We start from the raw sequence: 27,507 nt of genomic DNA, 5'->3' as shown, positions 1-27,507 counted from the left end.
TCTTTTTATTGATCTTGATATGAACTTTGACATTATAATTACAAAGCTTGAACAAAAAGCAAAATTAAAAATATAAAAATATAGAAAAGATGAGAGAGGTAGAGAGATATATTTCTGGCTCTAGTCTGGTATCTTATTTATAGAGCTAGATTAAAGTTTCTTAAGTCGAAAATTTCATGTAAATAAAAAAGAGTCCAACCCTAATCCACTTTGTTTGTAATCATATCGTCAACATACAACACAAATCTTGAGGCAAACTAATCCGACTTCACTATGTCGTCTTACCCATTTACTATATCACGACTATGGCCCATGGGCTTGGTTTTTGGGCTGGATCTTTGTTTCAGGTCCCTAAGAATAATGAGCTCTTGTTAATTTACTAGTTTATTCCTTTATTTCTTGTGCATTTGATCTGTCACAAAAAATTTACCAAAATTAAGTCAAAAATCAAAATTAATTTGAAAAAAATAAATAATATGGACTATGAATGCATTATATCTAATTAAGAGATTTAACATGTATTTTATCATTAAAGTCTTGGTAAATAGGGCCTTGTAATCGATTTTCTAGCCCCTGATCACCGAACACAAATATTTACTCAAGCAAATTCTATTTGGTAGGCCGTAGATTCTAAAACATATTTGATAAGTACCTACTAAACAAAACATTCTCATGTAAATTTTTGTGTCGGTATGTCAATACTAAATCTTTATGTATAAAATCGGTAGGTACCTACCAAACCTTGCAAAAATGATTCAATGCTGACATATCGAACCAAAAATTTCACACAAAATCTTTTCTCATATAAATGACTTTGACTTGATTGAGGTATTAGGATAAGAAAGAAAACATAAGACCGAATAAGGATAATAATGAGAAAACCCTCATTGAAACTTTTCTAAATGCAAAGAAGAAGAAAAGGCAGATGGTAGAAAATAATGAGAGAATACATAGAGAACATGGTGAGATGATTATGATTTTTCATTCTATAAAATAAATGGAGACGATTGTGGGTGTATAAACCAGGCTTAGTTGAACCCTAATTCGGTCTAACCTTGACAAACTCGGACCGAGCTTGGACCAAATAAAATGATTAGAATTTATTTTTTAATAAAAAATCATATAATTTGTCTTTTGCGTGTAAGATTTTCTAATCAAACTTGAAGTTGATGTTTAATTTAAACCTATAATGGTTATAAATGATGATTAAATTATAACTATACAATATATTTTATTTTTATTTAAATTTTTCTAGAAAAAATATTCATCTAACTATTTATTATGAATACATCTATAAGATATATTATCAAATGAGTGCCTATGAAAATTTTTTAACTCAACCCTAAATTCATAGGTTCACTAGGCCCTAACCTTTGTTTTCCAAATGAATCAAGTCGGGCTACTAGGTAAGGGAAGATTTCTATTGGGGGGAAATTGCCCCCACAAGAATTTTTTAAGCCATTTAAGGTGTCACTAGCCATTTAAAAAAATAATCTTTCAAAAATTTATGCTCCACAAAAATATTTAAGAGTTAGAATGACTTTATAATAAATTTTTTGAGATGTTTCAAAAATGCCCCCATGTCAAAAACGGTAAACTCTCTTTTCCATACTTGACTTCAGGTCTCCACTACTAAATCTTAATTCGATCTCCAAGTCTGTTATCAGATCTCTCTCTAATATGATTCCTGGTCACACGCATGGCCCTCACTTCTCTCTAACATCTTTCCTTTTCTAATGTCTTATATCTCTCTGACATATCTTTATCCCTCATCTCTTTTTCGTCAAGCTCACCACCCCTCTTTGTTTCTCTGTTTTCTCTCTAATTTTCTTCCTTGTCATGCTCACTTCCTTTCTTTTATCTTTAATCTTTTTTCATTCTCTCACACCCTCCATCTCTCTAATATGCCTTCACTTCTCTCTTTTTTGTCATGTTTACCTTCACATCTCTCTCTTTCTTGAACCATGAAACCTAAAAAATCCATCATTTCAATTTATTAGCAAAACCTTATGATTTTTCAACCTTAAAAAACCATCATCATCAAACCTTAAATTTTCCTTTCAAAAACTTATCATCATCTACCTCTTCCAAATTTCTTGCAAGGGAACCCTTCACAATTTTAAAATCAACTAAACAATACTTGAGCTTCTACAGATTTTTTAAGATCACAATGAAATTATTAACAATTTTGTGTTCAAAAATGCTTTCAAGAATCTCAAAGTAATATCTAATGTATGTAAAAAGATATTGTCTACTTTAGTAAAGTGAAAGTACCAAATAGTTAATAATTTTTTATATAATTTATTTTTCATTTTGATTGATGAATCCCATGATGTGTTAAACAAATAGTCATTCTAATTTTCTATGTGCATAAAAAGGCAGTATTGTCTATGTTATTGATACAACAACAATTGAGTCATTATTCTCAAAGCATAGATTAAATACATCACGATTACGTAAAAACTGTAATGATGAAATTAGTAATATGAAAAAAGAATTTAATGGTCTCAAAAGTGTCATCATGAAATAAAGTTAATACACTTTCTATATTCATTGTTTTCCTCATAACCTTCAATTGACATTGTAGACATGAAATGTTCACAATGAACCTCAATACTACATTGTTTGGAGTCGCCACCATTCTTTTTTGGAAATGGGTGTGAATGGGCACCTGAATTGATTTTTTGAAAACCATTTTTTCCATGGCATTGTAGTGACTCTCATTTGTTGGAAAGGGCAAGGTCTACCTAAGATCTAGGTAAGGAGGTCCGGTTAGAGGATGGGGAAGGTGTTAGGCACCCCATCCTCTCCACCAAAGGTGGTTACCTTGCTTAGCCATTTTATTTTGTAAAAAACTCAAGAAAACAAATATTAAAATGCATGAGAATGTATGGTAAGAGTGGTGTGTGCATTAAGTGGAATGTTCCCTAAAAAGGGATTTTGATTTCAATGTGATATTAGGGACATTCTATGGAAGAGAATGACCCCTATAATCACATTAAATTTATGAAATGAATGTTGGTTTGAACTCTTAGAGAGACTCCATAATGGAGTTCCCTTGAAGTCACAACCATGATGCATGTATGCATGGCTAGAAACTTAGTGTTTCACCCCGTCAAGAGGGTGACACATTTCTTCATCATTGCCATGCATAAGTGAGTGTGTGCATTGTGTACAAGATGATGCATGAGATTGGGATGAAAAGGGCTTCAACCCCCATCCTTTCGATCGAACCTTAGTCCAATCTACTGGGGATGGGAGAGGGTGTGCATTACATCCTAAAGGATTTCTAAAAGAGAAAATAAAATAGAGGATTAGAATAAGAAGATGCAAGCTTTAAAATAAATAACTACATCTTAACCCCACCTTGTCCCTTAATGAACTTGAACCTTGAAGAGTAGGCTTGAGAGATGAATGAGATGGTTGAGGGTTGAGTTGAAGTTTAGAAGATGAGAGAATGAGTAGGAATTTTTGTAGAGTTTTAGGTTGAGAGATGGGGGCTTGAGAGCATGAGTTGTTCTTAGAAAATGAGGGTATTTATAGAGTTTTTGGAGAACTTTTGGGGATAAAGTGGTCCAACCCTAAAAATAAAGAAAATGGACATGAGATTTAGGTTGTTTCTTTTTGAATCTTCCATTTGTATGAGGGTAAAGATGACATTTGTGAAGAAACCCTAAAAGCATGCTTTGATCCTTGATTTTTTGGTAAATAGAGGTGAGAGAACAAAAGTACTTTTGGGAGGATGAATGGGGGAGTGACATGTGTAAAGGTGGAGTGGTAGGTAAAAAGTAGATCTTGGTTTATTTGTAAATAACTCATAAAGCAAGGGTGGAAGTGTAGTTTTGAAATGGACCAATGGGAAAACAAAAGCACATTTGGGAGGGTGAATAAGAGAATGACATGTGTAAAGGTGAAGTGGTAGGTGAAAAGTAGATCTTGGTTCATTTGTAAATAACAAATAAAGCAAGGGTAGAAGTATAATTTTGAAATGGACCAATGGGAGAACTCCATGTATGTACTTGAAGATTCTCACCTTTTGAGGGCATAATGGGAAGTTCTCTCACCTTTATAGATTATTACCAAAGACCAACTAACCTTTTTGGTTTGACTAAACTTTTTGAGAAGGGCATTCTTGAGTTTTCACAAAAGAAAGGTTGACTCTCCAATTAGATGATGCATTGGGTGTTGGAGGCTTATGAGGTATCAACATGTGTCATCTTGTGAAGGGGTGAGAGAATGGACTTGGTGTTGGGCTTGGGTATGGACTTGGTGTTGGGTTTGGATATGGACTTAGGTTTGGGCTTAGGATGGACTTGGTTTTGGGTTAGGGATGTGGACTTGGGTTTGGGTTTGGGATATGGAATTGGATTTGGGTTTGGGTGATGGGCATAGGTTTAGGTGGATTAGGGACAAGGTATGGGCATGCGATGATATGAGATGATGCATGTATGCATGAAAATGATGCAAAATAGCAATGTGGGTCCGTCGAAGAACTTGAGTTCTAAATCGAAATTAATTCGAGAAAATTTGGATTTTCCTATGGGTTCGTGCAAATTGGGGTGTCTACAGACATTTGTTGTGATTATAAAAAATTGCAGCCAAATTGTTGATCTTTTACTTGTTCTTGCTACTTTATTGAATGCTATTTGAGTTTCACGCAAACATCAAGATATTTTAAAAGAACAACAAACTAATAAGATTATTCAAGAACTAAACAATGATGAATTTTCAAGTACGTGTCGTTTGAATAAAAAACCTAGCCTCTAACAGGTTGGAGATACACATTGGGAATCTTATTTTGGTACTTTGATGAGTTTGATTGTTAAGTTCTCTCATGTCATTGACATTGTTGAGATTATTGAAGAGGATGATTTAAATTTTAAGAAAAGAGGTGAAGCAAGTGTCTTATTAGATTCAATTTAATCTTTTTATTTTGTATGCAACTTGAACGTAATGAAAATTGTATTGAGGCTTTAAAATGTATTGTCATGGGTACTACAAACAAAAAACAAAGATATTGTAAATGATTTAAGCCTAGTTAAAATATTCAAACTACAATTACAAATGATAACAGATAATTGATGAAAATATTTACTCATTATAGTTTCTTCTTTATTTGAATAATAAAAGCTTGATATCTCAAATATGGAAGATATGTATAGTTGAGGACGACAACGTAATGTTCAACAAGTCACTAATTTACACTAATTATGTTGGATTATTTCGTACGGTGTTAGATTTACAACTTTACGAGCTTAGCAATTATTCATAGAGAAAAACACCGAAGTACTTCTTTGTGTGACATGCTTGAAATTTTTTTTTTTTTTTTTTTTTAATGCTAAGTTTCATGCTTAAATCTAAGCGATTCATTTTCTTCTTTTAATAAGAATAAGTTGATTCATCTTGCTCAACTTCACCTATTGAACTTTTTCACAATGGAACTCATGTACTTGATAATCAATTTGAGGCTAGCTTATGTATACTATGTGTACTTTAAAATTGAATTTTTCCAGTATCCTTACAACAAAGTTAATTGAGACAAAAAAAATGTCACGTATATCATTTGGTGTATTTGACACATAAAACTAGCTTTGTCCTACCAATGGATTCAACAACAATCAAATGAGTTTTTTCAACAATGAACATAGTAATGATTATTTACATAATCAAATAAAAAGATCAATGGATGAATAATCATTTGATTGCATATATTGAGAAAGATGTAATATTTGAAACCATTAATAATGAGATGATCATTTAATACTCTCAAAATATGAAAACTTGACAAGAATAATTATGAAAATTTATGTATATAAATAAGTGAATGATTAGATTTTTTGTTTTTGTTTGAAACGAGGTTAATATTTTATTTAAATGCTACAAGTTTTTATTTATAATTTTTGTAAATGTTAAATTATTAGAGATAAATTTAGTAAAAGTTAGCTTTTATCGAGTTCTTAGTTATTTCATGTAGACAAATTCCCGAGGCCCTCGATGTTAACGGTTCCGCACACCGTTAGAATTATCTGTGAAAGTTACTTTTTGTCAAGGATATATCTAATGTTAAGTTTTTCAGGGGGTAAATCTAGTATCGCTAATTTCAAAGGGGTATTACTAAAATTTTACAGTTTTATGATGGTGACGTTGGATACAAAATATCTAAGGAGAGATATACGTATAACGACGTGTGAGGAGAATGCTTTAACTTTTGGGAAATAATGTCCAAAAAAACGTAAAGGCAACCCATTATCTAGGTAACCTGTCGTCCTCTTTCCATAGTCAGTTAGTACTCCACGTCATTGGCTCGTCGGACATAAAGTGTCCAATAACGTAAGACATTGTAAATATCTGAATCTAAATATTACTTCCTATTAGATTAGAGAACTCTCTTTAGTTTTTTTTTTTTTTTTTTTTATGTGTTTTCAAAGTTAGTTCTAAAACAATAATAAAAAAACAAAAATTCCACAAGAGATTTTTATACTTCAAAATTCATTTTTTAAAATATTAAAAAAAATAATACTTTAATATTATAATAAATCGTTATTCATAAAATGAAATATTTTAATAAAAAATACCATTAAAAATAATTAATTTTGTAAAGTGTGAATTCACAAAGAAATTGGAAAGACAAGGTTGGAGCAAATTTAATAAATTTCAAAGAATTAAAATTGAATATATAAATAACACTGATATTTACAAGCAAAGTTAGGTCTCGTATTATCTCCCCTCTGGCATTAGAGCATCATAATGTGAGTGCGGGACAAATACAACCCTATCGAAACATTGATCAGGGGCAGACCTAGTGTGGAGACATTAGGGACAATTGCCCCCACTCAAAGTTTTTTTTTGAGCATTTTAAATGTACTTGAATTTGTACTTAAATTTGAAATATCCTTATATTTTGAATTATTAAAATGTCTTGTTTGGCTTTGTTGCCCCCACTCCCTCATCTTCCTCTAATTTTTACCTCCCATCCCTCCAATTAGTTAGAAGTTTGCTCTCAATAAAAGAAAATCTTGATTCCACCCGTGACATTTGATGATTATCCCAACCATCAAATACAATGATTGTACGGATCAGATAAGTACCGTTTAGTCAACGATGTATGGTACATTATTATAAGTCTAATACTATGCCACGTGTCTTGATAATCACTTCATACGAAATATCCTGATTCTGGAAAATTTATCACATGCTACACACAACACATATTTAAACTACTAGATGATTTCAAACTGCCAATCACAAGCTGACATATATGGTCTATGAAAATTGATGAACGGTTTGGATTATAGAATCATATTAATAAAGTAGTTGACAAGGTATTCAATGCTTTCTCTATGTCAGGTCCACATCAACAGTTCGTGAATCCCGAGGCTTATAAGGGTAATTTGGTCAAACATTTTTATCTTTAAACAATATTATTTTAAACAATATTAGAGAGATTTATCTACAGACCTAACTGTTGTATTTTAATTACAAAAACACCTTTGAAATTCTGACAATTCCAAAGAACCTTACTTCATCAAGTTTGTTATTACTCAACAAAACTTACTTCTATCATGTTTGAAACTATTAATTTATTACTCAAGAAATCTAAAAGTGCGTCTAACCACATCAATTTTTTTAACTTCTAAAAACATGATTTAATGCCACAAAGGTATAAAGGGAAAAGGTCTAATAACTTTGATTTTTTTTTTCTTCTAAAAAAATAATTAATTTTCACTATTGAATTTTAATTTGAAATTTGAGAGTTTGGTAATCTTCTATTTTCAATAGCTTCGATCAAGTTTAAAATGTATTTTTAATTTACATTTTTAAATCTGAATTTTTCCATGAAATATAGAAAAATGTGTTGTTGGACTTTTCAGTCGATAATACATGTGGGTCCAATAAACCTTAGTAAGATGTGAAATCTTATGAAATTAGTCATGACAGTTTGATCCATAACGTAAGGTTTGTCGGAATAACAAGCTTTATAAAGTAAGGGAGTTTTTATAATAAAATTGTAATAAATAGGTCTGCCCGATAAATCTCCCTAAATATTAATGTTCTAAAAATTAATTTATTTCTTAAAATAAAAAAAATAAGAAAAAGAAAGGGTAAATTACACTTTGACCCCTAATAGTTTGGAATAATTCCATTTTGACTTCCTAACATTTGATAAGTGCACTTACCTCCTTTGTCAATGATGGGTTAAGATTTATATGTTATTTTTTATTAAAAAAATAAAATTTAAAACAATAAAAAAAAATGCCCACCTTAGCATTCATTTAACTCATTTTTTCATAATCATATTTTTGTTTGTAAAAAAGAATAACATTTAAAAAGGAGCAAAATGATCTTTATAAAGAAATTTAATTGTTAAGTTGACGGCAATTTTACAGAAGTGGAGTAAGTGAGCCCTTAGATAAACTATAAGAGAGGTAAGTGTCATTATCAAAATGTTAGGGGGTCAAAAGAGAATTATGCCGAACTATTGGTGTCGAAGTTTAACTTACCCAAAAAGAAAATAAGTTACATCCCAAAATTTGTAATAGACATTTTTTCTATCTTGAAATCTATGTGTTAAGTTGAAGAACCAATGGCATGATGCCATGTGTACTGAAAAAAATTAAAATTAAGTACTTAAGCTTCTCTGAAATTTTCTCCCCACCAACCAATCACTCTAGCTCTAAGAAAGGATACGTGGCATCATGCCATTTATCCATCAACTTAGCATATAAATATCAAAACAACATATCTTTGAATCAGCCAAATTTTAGGTAGATTGAATATCTTCCTAATTTTAGACAATGGTTGGAGTCAGCCAATACAACAGAAAATAACTAAATTACCCTTTCTACCATCATCATCATTATCGTCGTCGTCATCATCATCATCATCAACATCAAGTCTATTCCAAAGATTTGATAAATGAACAACGCTTTCAACAACGCTTTCTTAACTGTGGTTTGGCCAACTTAAAACAATTAGATACCACTAATCTGATTGACTTTTGATGTGCAGGCCCACAAGTGGGTGAATCAAAGATCAACCCATCAATATTGCTGTCAATGCCCATATAATAATTAGTTTAGGTTGGTAAGTATCAGCAACTCCACAGTACCCCCCTTGGTTAAGTAAATAGGTCCTTCAATAAATTAGTGAGCAGCTATTGGCACCGCAACTTTTACATATTACACCCCAATTTGTTAAACTAGTTATCACACACCAATTAAATGTGTTATCAATTTAGCTGACTCTTTTCAACTTCCCAAACCTACCTTTCATGACCCTATCAATTAAAACCTGTGCATTGCGCGTACACATACAGCTCTTTCACACAAATCCAGAAAAAAAAAATGATCCCTGAGAGTCTCTCATGGCTCCTCTTAATACAACTCTTACTACTTGTTTGTGATGTTGGAGCTAATGTTCCATCCATCATCGTCTTCGGAGACTCATCGGTCGATGCGGGCAATAATAATTTTATTCCAACACTAGCAAAGAGTAATTTTCAGCCTTATGGTCGTGATTTCGAAGGTGGGAAGCCAACGGGACGATATTGTAATGGTCGAATTGCTACCGATTTCATTTCGGAGGCATTTGGGCTGAAGCCGACAATACCCGCCTATTTAGATACGGCCTATAGTATAAAGGATTTCGCAACTGGTGTCACATTCGCTTCGGCTGGAACTGGATTCGATAATGCTACCTCTGATGTGCTAGTAAGTCAGATTTTCTCACCTTAATAATGTATAATATACTCTATTGATATATATATTGTTAGTTTAATTTGGATTGCAGTCCGTGATACCAATGTGGAAGGAATTGGTGTACTTTAAGGATTATCAAAAGAGATTAATTGGATTTATGGGGAAGAAAAAGGCGTCGAGCACATTGCGCGAAGCGGTGTACATTATTAGTGCAGGGACCAATGATTTCTTGGAGAATTACTATACGATTCCTGGCCGATCATCACAATTTACGATCGAAGAGTATCAGAAGTTTTTGATTGGGCTTATGGAGAATTTTATTTTGGATATTTTTCGATTGGGTGCTAGGAAGATAGTATTGACTGGGATTACTGCAATGGGGTGCTTGCCATTGGAGAGAACAGAAAATATCTTGAATGGGAATGCTTGTAGGGAAGATCATAATAAGTTGGCTAGAGATTTTAACGTGAAGCTAAATAGTTTAATAGATAAGTTGAGAAAGGAAGCTAGAGGGATCAAACTGGTGTACTCCAATGTGTATGATTCCTTGCTTGAAGCCATTGAGAAACCCTACTTGTTTGGTAAGTTTTTTTTTTTGGGTAAGTGAGCTGAAAATGAGCAATCTATGATTCCGGCTAATTGTTCATTTTAATTATCAAAACGTGAATGATCACCTTTTTGTTAAAAAATAAAGACCAAAAATTCAGAAAGTTCTGCAGTTTTAAAGTGACAATTTTGCAAGTTTAAAGTGTTTATTTCCAATTAGTCACTTTAAAACCCCGAAAACTGCAAAATAGTCACTTTAAAAACCTCTGAATTCGTTATCATTAACGTTTTGGTAATAAAAATGAACAGTGAGCCAGAAAATTGTAAATTTGTCAAAAGTTGATCACTTTTTTGTAACTATCCTTTTTTTTTAGTATGTTTTGGTTGGAGAATGATTGATTAGGTTTGAAACAGTCTAAATCATTAAAAATCGGTGCACCAATATTAATGATTTAAAGTTTTACCATTTAAGAATATCTTGACTTGGACAGAATAAAACATTAGTCGCGAACTGTTTGGAATATAATTAATTGGGAATGTGTTAATTGAGACAGTCTTGATTTTCCTCCTGATTGAAACAGTGTTTTTTTGGCTAAATGTGCAATGATGTGTTGATTATATATAATCCTGATTGAAAAATTCTATCAATTAAGGCAAGATTTTAAACCTTACTCTGAGTAACTTTATTTCATTGGGTTTTTTTATAGGGTAAATTACCATTTCGTAAGTCAAATATGACAAAATTTTGATTTCAGCTAACTATTCATTTTAATGCCCAAGACCTCAATGTAGGTTTAAAGTGACAATCGCGCTGGTTTATATAGTGACAATTGCGATAAAAGTAGCAAACCTATGAGATCGTCACTTTTATAGCCAGCGAAATTGTAATCTTGCTGAGTTTGTGTTTTTCAAGGCAACAATCTTGCTAAAAGTAGGGAACCTACGAGATCATAACTTTTATAACCAGGGAACTTGTAACTTCGAAAATATATATCAGCGAGATCATCACTTGAAAACCTATGATTTTGGAATTAAAATGAATAGTGATCTGGAATCTGGATTTCATCAAAAGTTGATCACGTTTCAAGGAATTTCTCTCTCTCTCTCTCTCTCTCTCTCTCTCTCTCTCTCTATATATATATATATATATATATATATATATATATATATATATATATCAGAATTAAATTTGAATATTTTGGAATATCTAAATCGAGATATTCTCGATTTTTCTCTTGATTGTAACATTGAATTGAGATGTTAATTATTTCTCGCAATAAACTAACTTCATTGTGGTTATTTATTTATTTGTGATGGTGGTAGGATTTGAGAATGTGTCTCAAGGATGTTGTGGAACAGGAAACTTTGAGATGAGTTACTTATGCGATCGATCGAATCCATTTACGTGCCAGGATGCAAACAAGTATATATTTTGGGATGCATTCCACCCTTCTGAGATGATGAACCGCGTAACCTCCGATTACGCGATGAGGACAGCCTTCGCTCCATTTCTATAAATCCATCATCGATGTGATCATCTTTGTGTGTTTATGTACACTCTGTGTGATCAGAGAGATGCATAACAATATTAATGAGGGTCTTGTGATATCTAGGTGTAGTACTTCTTTGGGTGGTTGGTATAATTTTTCAGTGTTATACATCAAAGCATTAAAGTAGCTATAAAATTTATGAGGCAGTTGGTATCCAATTAATATATTCTTCCTTGCCATTGGTTTTGTTAGAATCAGTGGGTAGCACATTTAGAATTTATTACATAATTTAGGATTTATTCATGTTTATATTCTTTATAATTACTTGATTGATAAAATGATTTTAAAATTTTCACATAGAGAATCTAATTTTATATCATATTATATCATTTAATATATTTCAATAACCTTTTGTAATTTAAACTATTAACTAAGGTGATTTTGAAAATAACATAGAAAAAGATATTTATATAATTTTAGAAAGCTAACTATACTATGACTGAATTTTATCTCATAAGGAATTTTTTATAATTTAAAATATTAACCAATTAAATCCATTTTGAAGATATCCTAGTAAAAAAGGATATTTTTTATGTTTTTAAAATATTAACTGGTTGAAAGTAACCTCGATTTGTCGGTGCGGATCCATTTTTATTATTTTGGGAATCGCTACCTAGTTTTACAATTTAAGAATAAAAAATGACTCTAAATAGATCAGGACCACGGAACTACGAAAAGATTAGGAGTACGGTGATCAGGTTATAAGATTGGAAGGTGTTAGGTACCAATCTCGTCCATCGAAAATCGGTCTCTACTTTTTTCAAATATTTACATTGTAAGATAGCTTAAATTCAGAATAATAAAAAAACATACCTTTCATTTTACTTGACTGAGTACGATGATCTGTTCCCTTAGAAACTAACGGTGAACGTACCTTGTATGAATTTACTCGTTTTTTTTTCTTTGTTTTTGATCTGCTTCTGATATTTGAGAATAGACTTCCTATTTTCTAGATCTGGGTATTTTACTAATTTTTTTTAGGTGTTTTAAAGGTTTCTGGATGTTTTTTAAGTTGAAAAATTAGGATTGAAGTTAGGTATTGATTTGGGACTCTAGATTTAGGATTTTGACAAGTATTTGAAGGATTTTTTAGGATTACTCTTGGCCTACGAAATTAAGTGGTGGAAGCTCTTTTTAAAAGAGCTTTATGATAAGATTAGGATTTAATTAGATTTCTTAGAGATAAGGCTTATCTCTAACTAATCTGTTTAGTTGTTTAGATTATGATTCAATTAGATTTTATTTGAATTTTTAAATTTGCGTAGAATGATAATTGTTTAAATTTTGTAGAACCCCTCAATAGAGGGTTTTTTATTAAATTATTCTAAATCTTTTGGGACCCTCAATGGAGGTTTTTTATTAAATATCTAGTGGGTCCCTTTTAAATAAATGGGCTACCACTTAAAATTTGGCTCGTAGACTTAATTAATTGAATTTATTTGTTTAAAAATTTTAATTCAATTTATTAAGATTTCATTTTACATTAATTAATGTTTTAATTATTAATTTTAAAATTTTAATTTTAGGATTGAAAAATTACAATTTTTCCCCTTAAAGGGGACTTTCTTCTTTTGAATTGAGAGGTTGTTTTTCAATGTTTTGAAATATTTTGGAATTAATTTTTCGTAAGAAATTCAATGAGAATATTGGTTTGTGTTATTTATGCATTTTTGGCGTGAAATTATTGTAGACCCTATGAAGGTCGTTTTGATAAATTTATCAAATTTTATGAAAATTGACGAAATAGTTTATTTGAATTTAGTTTATTATTTAATGTGTTCGAAAGAGTTTTCTTAAGCATAATGTAAGCTCTATGAATGTTTTGATGTCAGGGGTATTTTTGTAATTTGATCATTTTTAGTGATTTTCTCGTAAATTTTCTTTTTGTCTCAAAAAGATGATTTCTATGTTTTAAGTCATATTTTCCTAACGTAGTGTAGTTTATAAAGTTTATTTGCATGAAATATATTATTCGAGCATTGAAAATACATTTAGTAACAAATAAAACTTTTAGAATATTCATCTATCATTAGGAACCGTTACAATCGAGTTGATTAATCACGCGAGTGCAAAAATGGGGTGTCTACAGATGTCCCTATTTAGCAGAGAGTTGAAGCAAATTAGATAGCAAATCTACTTTGGTAGATAGTGTGATACCCAAATGTCAAAGCTAGTGATAGTTCATTTTACAATTCGGTTCAGCAAATCATCGGGACATTTGGATCCCTAAGGGTAACACTCTCCCCGAACTAAAAGTTATCAGGTCTTCGAAAATTCTCCCTAAGGGTACAACCTGGTGTCAAATCCTTAATTTGGAAAATTCTTCCTAACTAATGCAAATTAATGTACACGTGTGTGCAATAGTGTAACGATGATTTTGAAAAGACGTGCTTCCATTTTGTGCACTCATGAAAAAAACTAAGTAAGATAACTGAGCAAAAAATAAAATCTAGGCAAAACACAAGAAAAATTTGAATGAAATCTGAGAAAGGTCTGAGTAAAAGTTGAATGTACTACTCTACTTACCCTATACGAAAGAGTAATAAACTTATTTTCAAGGAGACCGACTCTACTTACTTCGGGTAAAAGGGTAATTGACTTATCTTTTTAGGAGTCCTACTCTACCTGCTTGGGATGAAAGAGTAATGAACTTATTTTCTAGGAATCCTACTCTACTTGCTTGGGGTGAAAGAGTAATGAACTTATTTTCTAAGAGTCTTACTTTACTTACTCTAGGTGAAAGAGTAATGAATTTTTCTAGGAGTCATACTCTACCTACCCTGGGTGAAAGAGTAATGAACTATTTTTTTAAATTTTTTATTTTTTTTAATAAAAAGTTGGATTTTATGAATACCAGGTCAGCATTATAACTTTTTTTGAACCTTAGGGGTTTTCAAAAATTACTATTAAGAGGGTAACTTTTAATTCAGGGTTAGCATTATTCTTTGAGCTTGAAATTGATCAAGCTTGATAATAGAATGCCCCTAGTTTGACAAGGAATATTGCACTAGGGATAGTTTGAAAACGAATGCCTTTAGTGTAAAAGGGGAAACTACACTCTTTAGAAAAGGAAAGTGCCATGTGTTTTGAAGGTTTGAAATATCTAATTATCACAAATTTAACTTTTAATTTTGACTTTTTACATTAAAGATTTTGAGTTAGGCTTAAGGGAACAAAATATTTCTTTTTGAGATTCATTATAAAATTCACTTATTTTCCTGTTCGGTTCACTTAGGGAAACATAAATTTTCATATTAATCATAGACAAGATACTTTTGACTTTTGATTCTTTACTTGGTTTAAGCTGGGTATTAAAATTTGTTGATTAAGAGTTTCATTCAAAATCGATAAAGCTTTATCATTCAGATTTCTAATATTTCGGTTGGGACCGTCTTTTTAGACTTTCAGTCAACTGAGATTTTCTTTTGATTGCTCTAATTTCTACCTAGATTGTCTTTTTTAGGTTTTCAATTTAGCAAGCGTGCTCTAGTTTTTACCTAGATCGCTTTTTTAGGTTTTTGATCTAACGAGCTTACAAATATTATTTTTTTCTGTTCTGATTGGTTCTAAGGCCATCCTTTCGAATTTTCAACATCACGAGCTTACGTTAATTTTTTTCCTAAGTCGCCATTTTGGATTTTCAACCTAAAAGTTTTTTTTTTTAATTTATTTTTGTTCTTTTAGAGTTACTGCCTGGTCATACTTTGCTATTTTCTTTACTTTTTTGCACGGTACTTAAGAGAAGTTTCATAGGTAAACTTAAAACTAAGTATAGAGAAAAAAAAATGTAATTTGAGACTCAAAATCTGAATGCCCCTTGTGTGGTATTTCTTTTTTTTCTTTTGAATTTTTCTTCCAATTTTGACAATATCTTTTTTTTCTTTGGATTTTTTTCTTTTCTCTTTGTGAGGGATTATTTTTTTTATTAGTATTGATGTGTCCTGGTCCGGAGTAACTTCTCAAGTTTCCAACGTACCCTAATTGTTTGGGATCAAACCAAAACATAGTTTAAGTACATTCCCTCCCTTAGGTTGGGTGATTAGGTTGAGAAAGAAGAAGATAGTTCTTTTTTTTTAAAAAGGTTACAGAAGGCTAAGCAAGGATATATTGACTTGTGTAACAGGAAAATTAATTTGACCGAAAATAGCCTCCTTGAATGTAGTACCGCTAGATCTACTTAAAATTTGTTGGTTCTTACAATTCGACGCCATCGTGATCTTAAAGTTTGATGATTTTCCCAAGTAGTATTTCCTTGATGATGAATAAATTTCTCCAATTGGGTATAAACTTCCCTTTAGGGTTAAAAATAAGTGTTCAATTATCTTTGAGTACCAAATCCCCGACTTGCAAGTAGTAAGTTTCGACCTTCTTGTTAAACGTGCGAGCGACTTTTCTCTAATAAGTTTACATGTGGTACAGAGCTTTAAGTCATTTTTCTTCAATCAGGTATACTTCTTCATATCGTTGACGGACTCAATCTGCTTCTAACAACTAACTTTTCATCAAGACCTTAAGAGATGGGATTTTCATTTCAACTAGTAAGACTACTTCCATATCATATACTAGAAAGTAGGAGGTGTCTCCTGTGAAAATCGTATCGAGGTACGATATGCCCGCAGTGTGAATGGTAACTTTTCAAACCAATCTCTGTGCGATTGACACATCTTCCTGATGATTGTCTTGAGATTTTTTATCTGTTACTTCAACTGCTCCATTAGTCTGAGAATGGTAATCTACTCATGATGTTTTACCATTTTAAGAAGTCTAGCATTGATACATTTTGTAATATTTTCTTTAATCTCATCAATAGTTCTGTTTTATCTGTTGAGTATCTATTCAATGTTGGACAACACCCAAGCTTATACCCAACATATCCTCATTAAAATATGTGAACAAGTCTTTTGAAATTTCTGAGTAAATTCATTATCTCCTCGTGTTCCTCTGGGGATAGGATGGTTCTTATATGAATTTCTTGAGAATTATTTTTTTGAAGTTAATGACCTTTGCTTCCTTGATTAAAAGTTGAGCAAGACTTTAATTTTCTCATTCAGAAGGGGAGTTTCTTGTTAAAAGAATTTCTCCTTGAAGTCAAATTATTAATTAATTTGTTAATGCGTTCGAAATATTTAAAATTTTTCTTTATTTAATTAAATTCAGATGGGGCGACAGATGCCATTGTAGAGTCGACAAACTAACTCGACTCAATATAAATAAAAATGGTGGACTCGATCTAAAGAAAATATGACATTACTGAATTGAAAAAAAAAATTGGACTTAAGCTAACTCATAAGACTAAAGATAAGTACTCACAATGAGCTATATTACACACTAAGGGCTTGAGACATTATTTTCAAGTAGTATGACTGAGACATTATAATCTTTAAGGAACATCCAGACAATGTTAAGAGATTCTGTGGTGAAGACTATCAAGATCTTACGAATCTCCGTGAGTTTAGATTCTGGGGCTATTTATGATTGTTGATTTAGTGCTGACATTCATTCTAACTGATCAAATTTAGAACCCCAACTAGGCGGTGGACACTTGAGCTTAAGTGCAATGATAACCTGAGACCCCATCAAAGGTAAATTACTAATTACGGACCTGAGAGTAGATTTTTTAGCAATTGTTAATAAAGATCCATCTTGATAGCATTTGTTAAGTTAAGCCTCTAGATTTAAAATCTCTAATCGATGAAATATTCAGAACATAAAATATTACATGAAGATGATTTGTCGATTTATCATGAATCTTAAAAAATTTTAAATCATAATTAAAGATTGTACGATCTTCAAACAGTAAGATCCAGGTTGTGTTAGTCGATACACCCCTTAATATGATTTTTCTTACTAATTTCAATCTTGTCAATTATAAAATATTCAATCCATTGAATTAAACTGTCCAATACAAAGTGATTGACACTATGTACTCATTTGAGTTTGAACTGATTCGATCCAATGGATCTAAATATTTTACTTGAATCATATCATCTAATATTTTTAAGTCAATTAGTTTAGTCAGTCCATATGTTAATCCATAAGATCATTTTACTAATTAGGCTAACTAGTTTAATTTGATATTGATCGACATGACTCATCAGTTACATCTATTGAGTTGGATAGGTATTGCGGGTTCAATTTGAGCGATGTAGATCGGTCTACCCACTTACTTTTTGGATAGATTAAATAGAACAACCTGGGAGTACCCATGATAATTTTGAGTGGTGACCTATAAGAATGTTTCTATACTTTAGGTTTATTACATGCAATGTAATTTATCTAGCCACTTTTACTCAAGTACACCTATATACTTCTCAAATATACTCAATTAGACGGTACGTGATGACTTGGTTTGATATACCGTATAGGTACGAGATTAGGGTTGTACCTTTCGTAAATTGTTTAGTGTCCCATAAAAAGACTGACCATGTACTAATACTACTTTGATCATATAATAATTAGATGCCCATTATATCTTGGTTAGGTTGGTAAGTATCAGTAACTCCACTTTGGCTAAGTCCCAATCCCAAGTAGTACCCCCCTTGGTTAAGTAAATAGGGCCTTCAATAAATTAGTGAGCAGCTATTGGCACCACAACTTTTACATATTACACCCCAATTTGTTAAACTAGTTATCACACACCAATTAAATGTGTTATCAATCTAGCTACCAGTCTCTCACTCTCCTCAACTTCCCAAACCTACCTTATATAACCCTATCAATTAAAACCTGTGCAGTGCGCATACACATACAGCTCTTTCACACAAATCCAGAAAAATAAAAAATAAAAAATAAAAAATGGTCCCTGAGAGTCTCTCATGGCTCCTCTTAATACAACTCTTACTATTTGTTTGTGATGTTGGAGCTAATGTTCCAGCTATCATCGTCTTCGGAGACTCATCGGTCGATGCGGGCAATAATAATTTTATTCCAACACTATTAAAGAGTAATTTTCAGCCTTATGGTCGTGATTTCGAAGGCGGGAAGCCGACAGGACGATATTGTAATGGTCGAATTGCTACCGATTTCATTTCGGAGGCATTTGGGCTAAAGCCGACCATACCTGCCTATTTAGATTCGGCCTATAGTATAAAGGATTTCGCGACTGGTGTCACATTCGCCTCGGCTGGAACTGGATTCGATAACGCTACTTCTGATGTGCTAGTAAGTCAATTTTCTCACCTTAATAATATATAATTTACTCTATTGAGATATATTGTTAGTTTAATTTGGATTGCAGTCAGTGATACCAATGTGGAAGGAATTGGTGTACTTTAAGGATTATCAAAAGAGATTAATTGGATTTATGGGGAAGAAAAAGGCGTCGAGCACATTGCGCGAAGCGGTGTACATTATTAGTGCAGGGACCAATGATTTCTTGGAGAATTACTATACGATTCCTGGTAGATCATCACAATTTTCGATTGAAGAGTATCAGAAGTTTTTGATTGGGCTTATGGAGAATTTTATTTTGGATATTTTTAGATTGGGTGCTAGGAAGATAGTATTGACCGGGCTTACTGCAATGGGGTGCTTGCCATTGGAGAGAACAGAAAATATCTTGAATGGGCATGCTTGTAGGGAAGATCATAATAAGTTGGCTAGAGATTTTAATGTGAAGCTAAATAGTTTAATAAATAAGTTGATAAAGGAAGCTAGAGGGATCAAACTGGTGTTCTCCAATGTGTACGATACCTTGCTTGAAGCCATTGAGAAACCCTACTTGTTTGGTAAGGGTTTTTTTTTTTTTTTTTTTTTTTCCTTTTTTTAAGGGTAAGGGAGCTGAAAATGAGTAATTTATGATTCCAGCTAAATGTTCATTTTAATTATCAAAACGTGAATGATCAACTTTTCATTATAAAAAAAAAATTTAGAACGTTCCGCGGTTTTAAAGTGACAATTTCGCAAGTTTAAAATGTCTATTTTTAATTATTCACTTTAATTCACAAAAACTGCAAAATAGTCACTTGAAAAATCTCCGAATTTGTTATCATTAACGTTTTGGTAATTAAAATGAACAGTGAGCCAGAATTGTAAATTCATCAAAAGTTGATAATTTTTTCGTAACTATACCTTTTTTTAAGTATGCTTTGGTTGGAGAATGATTAGGTTTGAAACACTCTAAATCATTGAAAATCGTTGCACCAATATTCATGATTTAAAGTTTTACCATTTAAGAATATCTTGACTTAGAATAAAACATTACTCCCGAACTGTTTAGGAATATAATTAATTGGGAATGTGTTAATTGAGACAGTCTTGATTTTCCTCCTGATTGAAACAGTGATTTTTTCGGCTAAATGTGCAATGATGTGTTGATTATAATCCTGATTGAAACATTCTATCAAGGCAAGATTTTAAACCTTACACTGAATAACTTTATTTCATCAGGTTTTTTTTAAGGGTAAATTACCATTTCGTGAGTCAAATATGACAAAATTTTGATTTCAACTAACTATTCATTTTAATTCCCAAAACGTTAACATGCGAGATCACAGGTTTTTCAAATGATGATCTCACAGGTTTAAAGTTACAATCTTGCTAGTTTGTATAGTGACAATTGCGATAAAAGTAGCGAACCTACAAGATTGTCACTTTTATAGCCAGTGAAATTGTAATCTCGCTAGGGTTTTTTTTTTTTTTTTTTTAAAGTGACAATCTTGCTAAGAGTAGCGAACCTACGAGATCATCACTTTTATAACCAGCAAACTTGTAACTTCGAAAATATATATAAGCGAGATCGTCACTTGAAAACCTAGATCTTGCACGTTTAGGTTGTTGGAATTAAAATGAATAGTGAGCTGGAATCTGAATTTTGTCTAAAGTTGATCACGTTTCAAGAAACTTCTCTTTATATATATAATGGTATGATTTTACCTAATTTTATTTTCATATTTATGTATCGAAATTAAATCTGACTATTTTGGAATATCTAAATCGAGATATTCTCGGTTTTTCTCTTGATTGTAACATTGCATCGAGATGTTAATTATTTCTCGCAATAAACTTACTTAATTGTGGTTATTTATTTATTTGTGATGGTGGTAGGATTCGAGAATGTGTCTCAAGGATGTTGTGGAACAGGAAGATTTGAGATGAGTTACTTATGTGATCAATCGAATCCATTTACGTGCAAGGATGCAAACAAGTATATATTTTGGGATGCATTCCACCCTTCTGAGATGATGAACCGTCTAACCTCCGATTACGCGATGAGGACAGCCTTCGCTACATTTCTATAAATCCATCCATCGTTGTGATCATCTTTGTGTGTCTACGTACATTGTGTGATGAGAGAGACGCATAACAATATTAATGAAGGTCTTGTGATATCAAGGTGTGGTACTTCTTTGGGTGGTTGCTATAATTTTTTAGTGTTAAACATCAAAGCATTGAAGTAGCTATAAAATTTATGAGGCAGTTGGTATCCAATTAATATATTCTTCCTTGCCATTGGTTTAGTTATAATCAGTCGGTGGCACATTTATAATTTAGGATTTATTCATGTTTATATTCTTTATAATTACTTTATTGATAAAATGATTTTAAAATTTTCACATAGAGAATCTAATTTTATATCATATTTTATCATTTAATATATTGCAATGACCTTTTGTAATTTAAACTATTAACTAAGATGATTCTGAGGATAACATAGAAAAAAAATGTTTTTGTAATTTTAGAAAACTAACTATACTGGCATTGAATTTTATATCATAAGGAATTTTTTATAATTTAAAATATTAACCAATTAAATCCATTTTGAAGATATCCTAGTAAAAAAGGATATTTTTTATGATTTTAAAAAATTAACTGACATGGTCATAGGGATTGTGAAATTGCAATTATATTCGTTTTAATGAAAATGACATTAATAATAGTAAGGTAAAATTTAAATTAGAATGAATTTTTTGAAAAACAATTTTGGTGTTGAATTACTCGTACTAGACCTTCTTTCATTATTATAGTGAAGATAATTACTGCTATAGCCGGTTACCAAGTTCTTTGAGTCGTGGATAACCCGTTCTAACTTGTTTTTCATCTATGTCGTAAGCCCATAAGCATTACTAAATACTAATATAGTAACGTTACTGGAAGGTATGATCCAGTTTGACACAGATCATGATTTTAAAACTCATTTTGATGTCTTGTCTCGTCCATGAATGAGATTGAGTCATCTCGGACTATTTTTCCAATACGTTTGAGTTGTCTCATTTATCAATGAGAAAAATGAATTGTGACTTTAAATTTAAATCTCGTCCGATACGTTGCACTTGTCTATATATCTTGTTGGTGGACGATACCGAGACGTATGGGAAGATATTTAAAACCATGGCACAGAAGCATTATATAATTTTTAAAATTTTCAATTAAATTATACATATATAAAATCTTTAAAAATGGCATATTTGATTCTATACTCTAAAGATTACTTTAAATAAGATCTAAAAGTAAAATAAAAAATCCAACTGATGGTACCAAAATAATTTGGTACATGGGTAATATCCTATATGTTTAGCCTATATTTTTCCTCACTCGTTGTGCAACCATTCATAGAAAGTGAATTAGGCTTACAAGATATTTCTTCTTCCTCTAGAATGGAAAGATCATGATCAAGGGTTGATTACCTCTATTAAATTTAATCACCGATGGTAGTTCAACAATATGATGGTGACTAGAGATCAAGTCAATGACAGTTTTTTGTTGAAATGCTAAAAGTTTGATTTAATCATAACTTTTGATCCAAAATTCTTTTTTCCCAATCTAATATATGATCTTTGGGTAGAGCAAAATTTCAGATTCATCTACGTAAGTTTCAAAAGTGTTTATTCAAAGTAAATCAAAGTTCCATGCCATACACATCAAATTGTCCTTGAATTTTGGCAATAAATAATTCTTACAACACAGAAATAAATTTAATTCAATCAAAATTTTAGATAAAATCCATAATTATTTAAAATATATGAATCTTGAACTATTTCATTAAAAAATTTAAAGCACAAATCAACTACCAGGTCTAGAGTCCTAAAGCTATGATACCACAAATGTATGAATCTTGAAGTATTTTGCTTCAACGATCCGTATTGAATCTCATTCTTTAACACAAAATCCCTATGATTTAATAGATTGTGTTCTAATCTATGCACTCCTCAAAGGTGCCTAGATCCTTGAAAATCTCAGGCCAAAAATTCCTTATTTTTTTCTTCGTTCGCTAAGACTATGCACCCTCTACCGAATAGGTTTTTTTTATTTATTTTTATATTATATATTTCCTCCCATCAAGGAAAGAAATGGTATGGAAATGACCGGTTGGTAACCTCAATTAAATTTAACTACCATCTCAAAACTAAAAGACTTTAGTATGAAGTTTTTCGTTATGTACAATCTACTTTTTCTCTGTAGTTTCCTGCGGTGGATTTCAATGGTTGAGAGAGCGTTACGTCACAAAGATACTAATCCAATTGTTAAAACACTGGAAGTTCAACGGCCGTCTATTTTCAAAACCTTGGATTAGACTTAAAAAATTAATTAATTTTTCCATATCTGATCTGCATCATGATCGTGACATGTTTGTGGTGATGATTTTACTTTCCAAGCTCCAACTGTCTAGTATATAAATTCACTACAGAGAACTATAGGAAAAAAATACTATGGAGGATTCCTCTCGTGGGAATCCTAACGATGAGAGTGCTCTTTTTTTTTTTTCTTTTTCTTTTTATAATTAAATTAGAACTAGTTAATTAACTAAGGAAATTACCGGAAATTTCTCTTTCTTCTTCATATATCCATCAAGGTTACAATTTATAACTAAAGCTAATAACTTGACTAACTAATCTCCTAGAAAGCAAGGGTAGACTAATGAACTAACAAATTCTAAAATGTAGGAACTAAATAACAATTAAATCAGGAATCAGAGAAATTCTAAGACTATTATTGGACTTAGTAACCACTAATTGCCTCTCTAGATACTAACAGCACACTAGATGGTGATGAGGGTCATAACACCTAACAATGAGGAAACCTTAATTCGTTTGGGAGCAAATCCTCTGTAATTCGATCTCCCTACAGTTCTCTAAAGTGGGATTTGACGATTAAGGGAGAGCCATGTCACAAGTACATAAAATCCCTTTCTTTAAAAAATCGACGTTCAGGACCATCCATTTTCAAACCCTCATCAGACTTAAAACATTGTCTTTTTTCTCAGATCTGATCTACAACATGACCTATGCAAGGCTGGGAAGTTCAATTTTCTTTCTAACAAGTCAATCTCCATCATTTAAAAGTCACTACAAGTAACTACAGGGAGACAGTACTAACGAGGATCCTTTCCCAAATTCGGGTGGGAAATTAATGAGACAATGTGGGCCACATCAGTCACCAAAGAGACGAGACCAACAATACATATACTCACTAATAATGGCCTTTTGGATTTCACTTCTCCACGAAATTGCAAGTCATCGTAACTGCTGCTAGCTAATTAAGAAGTGAATGTTCCACACAGATTGATAGAAATGTGGGATATAATTCTAAAATGACTTATAGATCGCCCCCATAATATGTTCACATGTTCCTTGTGAAAGTGATTGCGACCATTGGATCTTGTCTTTTTAGTCAGATTAATTTTTGTGTTTTTATAAACATGCAATCTCAACAGTTAAACATGAGATCAAACAGTTGGGATAAGACACATCCTCTAATTTGTCATGTATCTCTAGGGTACATTTAATTGTTGGATTTCTAATTATAACTATCATATTTGCTTGTTTATTTATCTATGAATCTCTTTTCATGAGTCCATGGATCCCAACCCTAACAGAACCAGTCCAAACTGGTTAAGTACATCATATTTTCAAAGATTTGTCAAGCAGAAAAATCGGCATTTTTGAATTATCGACTCTTCGTTGAGTCGAAGGATAGACCTTTTCATAACAATTATATTTATCCAAAAAATAATATTTGTCTCTGAGATTTGCAATAATTTTATAAATTTATATTTAAATAAATAAATTATATTATTATTTTAATAAATTTGTATATATATTTAGATGTTCTTTCCTACAATCTTTTCATGGATTTCAGGCGTAACCCTTGTTGGCAATTCAGAATACAACTAAAATTCGATACGTGAAAAATTCGGGTTCTATTTGATTTTGGATTGAAAAAATCAGTCAAAATTTTGATAAATAGAAAATATGCTGCATATGCTTCATACGTGTACTATCTATCTCATAACAAAAATTCGGTAAACGACAGTGATGTTAATAGTGATGGTGATGATGAAATTGGTGATGTTAATGATGATGTTGAAGGTGATGATAATGAAGGCATTGAGGTTATTGTTCTATTGGTTTATAAAAGAAGACCAAAGTCAAGGAACAACTCATCAATTTAAAAAATTAATCTCAAATGTGTGGACACGGGATTTTCGATATTTTAAAACATCCCTCCACTTTGGGGTGTTTTGGAGTCGCCACCATTCAAATTGGTAAAGGGGTGTGAATGGTCACCCGGATTTGTATTTTTGAAAAATCATGTCATTTTGCCATTTTTTGTTGACTCTCGTAAGATAAGGTGTATGGTCCAACCTTGATTCAAGGTAAGGGGGTCCATTTATGGAGTAGGGAAGGTGTTAGGCACCCTACTCCATCCACGTAATGTGGTAACCTCGGATTCGATTTTTTGAAATAGAGAAAATGAAATTAAAAAAAAAAACATTTGATATGTGCCCTCAAGTGTGAGGGGCTTTCGATATAGGTTCAAATCATTGAGGGCACCCTTATGAAGAAGGGGCCCTTTGGTGATTTAGACCATAGTGGTGTGTGCAAATGTGTAGAGAAAGGGAGAGTAGAAGAGGGAAGTTGGGGGGTGTCCTTTTGTCAAACCCACCTTGACCTTCCTTGACTTTCCTTAACTTCTTTTCCTTTGCTTGATTTGTTTGAGAGAAGGTTGGGAGTTGAGAGTTGGGTGTTGAGAGTAGAGTAAGAGTAGAGAGTTGAGGAGAGTTGTGATTTTTCTTTTAGAGTTTTTGTCAAATTTTCATTAGTTGTTGTAAGGGGAGAATGGGTGGGTTTTTATAGAAGTTGGGGAGTTATTTTAGGGGTAGAGTTGGATGAAATAATGAGAAGTGGTAGAATGGTGTGGGGTTTAAGAGAAGGGTATGTGTAAATTGATGGGGTTTGAGGGGTATTTGTGTAAGAAGGTTAAATGGGTGAGTTTTGACCCAAATGGTTTGGATCCAACCCAACCCATTTGGGTTGAGTGTTTGGTGAGGTGAGTTTAAGGTAGTAGTTGTGATTAAATGATGTTTGGTTTAAGAGAATGGATGATTTAATGAGGTGGTTGATGATATTTTGGGAGGGTGAGGGAGATGATGACATGTGTAAAAGTGGATGGAAGTGAAGGGTTGAGATGAGTTGATATAAAAGGATGAGTGTTTGATTTGAGATGATAGGTGTAGGTTTAGGTTGTAGAGATAGGTTTTGTAGGGAATGATGGGGGTAGATTAGGAGAGGGTGATAGGTTATAAGTGTTTCATTTGAGAGAATGGATAGGATAGGTTAGGGTAGGGTTATGGGTTGAATTAATTTTTGGAGGGAAGTAATGGAGTTGGTTGGTTGATTGGATGAGGGAGGTGGAAGGGGGTAATGACATGTGTCATATTGGGTGATTGGTTGTGATGTTGGGCTTGGGTAGAGAATTGGGTTTGGGTTGAATGATTTGGGCTTGAGTAGAGAATTGGGTTTAGAAGGGTGGTAAGAGATTTGGTCCGTGGGCCACGTAAGAGGCCTTGGGCCATTTATTGAAAATAAGATGACAAAATACGTTGTATTTTTTGTAGGTTTGGGCCTCGGAGTCCATTTCAATTTTTGCTATTTTTGGGGCACTTTGCATCGAGGGCCCGCTCAAATTTGGGTGTCTACAAAATGTCTATAGAGAGTCATGTCTTTATTTTTTTTTAAAGATAAAAGAGACATTTGTCACTTAAAAATCTGAATTCCTCCAAAATTTTGAAGTATGGAGGGATCAAAGGCGACTTGTGTTACATGTCATAACATAAAAATTTACACTTTGTAACATATAACAAATTACAATAGTATTTTTTTCGATCAAATTTTATAAAAAATCGTAAAATTTTATTAAAAAAACCGTGTTTTATTCTTTTTTAACTTAAAATAGGTGAATTATTCAAAATAATTCAATAATGTCAAGAATAATATTTTCATTGAAAAGATTGAAAAATTCATGAATTTTTCAAGAACTAAACGGGAGATTGTTAACGAGGGACCTAACACCCTAAGCCGGACCTAACACCCTAAGCCCAACCTAACACCCTAAACCCATATCTCCAATCCAATATAAAAGGTTTTTGGATGGCTTAACAATACTAATCTAGTCATCTTTGGATGTGCCACGTAGAGGTGTCAAAAATCGATATGTCCAAAGGTTCAAAAAGTGACAAGTGGCAATTTAGAGTTGTAAACTCACGATAGCATTGCTTTCTTAACTCTATCGTCATCATCATATTATTTTGAGATCATCTTAGCAAATTTTATTCTACAATTTGATCGATTTTATCTAAAATTATCAACATATTTCACTAAATGAAATTGAAAAATTCTATAGGAAGATTCAACAGGCCAAGGCCCATGAATTTAAAAATAAAAATTCGACAACCTAAGGCCGCCATAATTTGTGATGTCCCTAGATTTGACGGT

At 32.0% G+C, this 27,507-nt stretch overlaps 2 protein-coding genes across 2 annotated transcripts; both read left to right on the top strand.

Moving 5' to 3' along the window:
- The first annotated feature begins 9,271 nt into the window (after positions 1–9,271).
- Positions 9,272–11,988, top strand: LOC147391892 (GDSL esterase/lipase At2g42990-like). Its single transcript, XM_086460064.1, has 3 exons — positions 9,272–9,710; positions 9,790–10,279; positions 11,568–11,988. The coding sequence occupies exons 1-3, from the start codon at positions 9,345–9,347 to the stop codon at positions 11,759–11,761; spliced, it is 1,050 nt and encodes a 349-aa protein (XP_086316190.1). The 5' UTR covers positions 9,272–9,344; the 3' UTR covers positions 11,762–11,988.
- Positions 11,989–18,524: 6,536 nt separating this feature from the next.
- On the top strand, positions 18,525–21,229 carry LOC147391891 (GDSL esterase/lipase At2g42990-like). The gene is made up of 3 exons (XM_086460063.1): positions 18,525–18,955; positions 19,032–19,521; positions 20,840–21,229. The coding sequence occupies exons 1-3, from the start codon at positions 18,590–18,592 to the stop codon at positions 21,031–21,033; spliced, it is 1,050 nt and encodes a 349-aa protein (XP_086316189.1). The 5' UTR covers positions 18,525–18,589; the 3' UTR covers positions 21,034–21,229.
- The last annotated feature ends 6,278 nt before the right edge of the window (positions 21,230–27,507 follow it).

The sequence above is a fragment of the Akebia trifoliata genome, chromosome 11, assembly GCF_017979445.1.
Source record: "Akebia trifoliata isolate Shusen 1 chromosome 11, ASM1797944v1, whole genome shotgun sequence".
Classification (NCBI taxonomy): domain Eukaryota; kingdom Viridiplantae; phylum Streptophyta; class Magnoliopsida; order Ranunculales; family Lardizabalaceae; genus Akebia; species Akebia trifoliata.
Note: the sequence above shows the minus strand (reverse complement) of the source record. Positions and strands in the feature narration are given on the sequence as shown.

Coding starts and splice junctions, on each gene's coding strand:
- LOC147391892 (XM_086460064.1), top strand. CDS start 9,345: ATGATCCCTGAGAGTCTCTCATGGCTCCTCTTAATACAACTCTTACTA. Junction 9,711..9,789: donor ATGCTACCTCTGATGTGCTA/GTAAGTCAGATT, acceptor TTTGGATTGCAG/TCCGTGATACCAATGTGGAA. Junction 10,280..11,567: donor TGAGAAACCCTACTTGTTTG/GTAAGTTTTTTT, acceptor TGATGGTGGTAG/GATTTGAGAATGTGTCTCAA.
- LOC147391891 (XM_086460063.1), top strand. CDS start 18,590: ATGGTCCCTGAGAGTCTCTCATGGCTCCTCTTAATACAACTCTTACTA. Junction 18,956..19,031: donor ACGCTACTTCTGATGTGCTA/GTAAGTCAATTT, acceptor TTTGGATTGCAG/TCAGTGATACCAATGTGGAA. Junction 19,522..20,839: donor TGAGAAACCCTACTTGTTTG/GTAAGGGTTTTT, acceptor TGATGGTGGTAG/GATTCGAGAATGTGTCTCAA.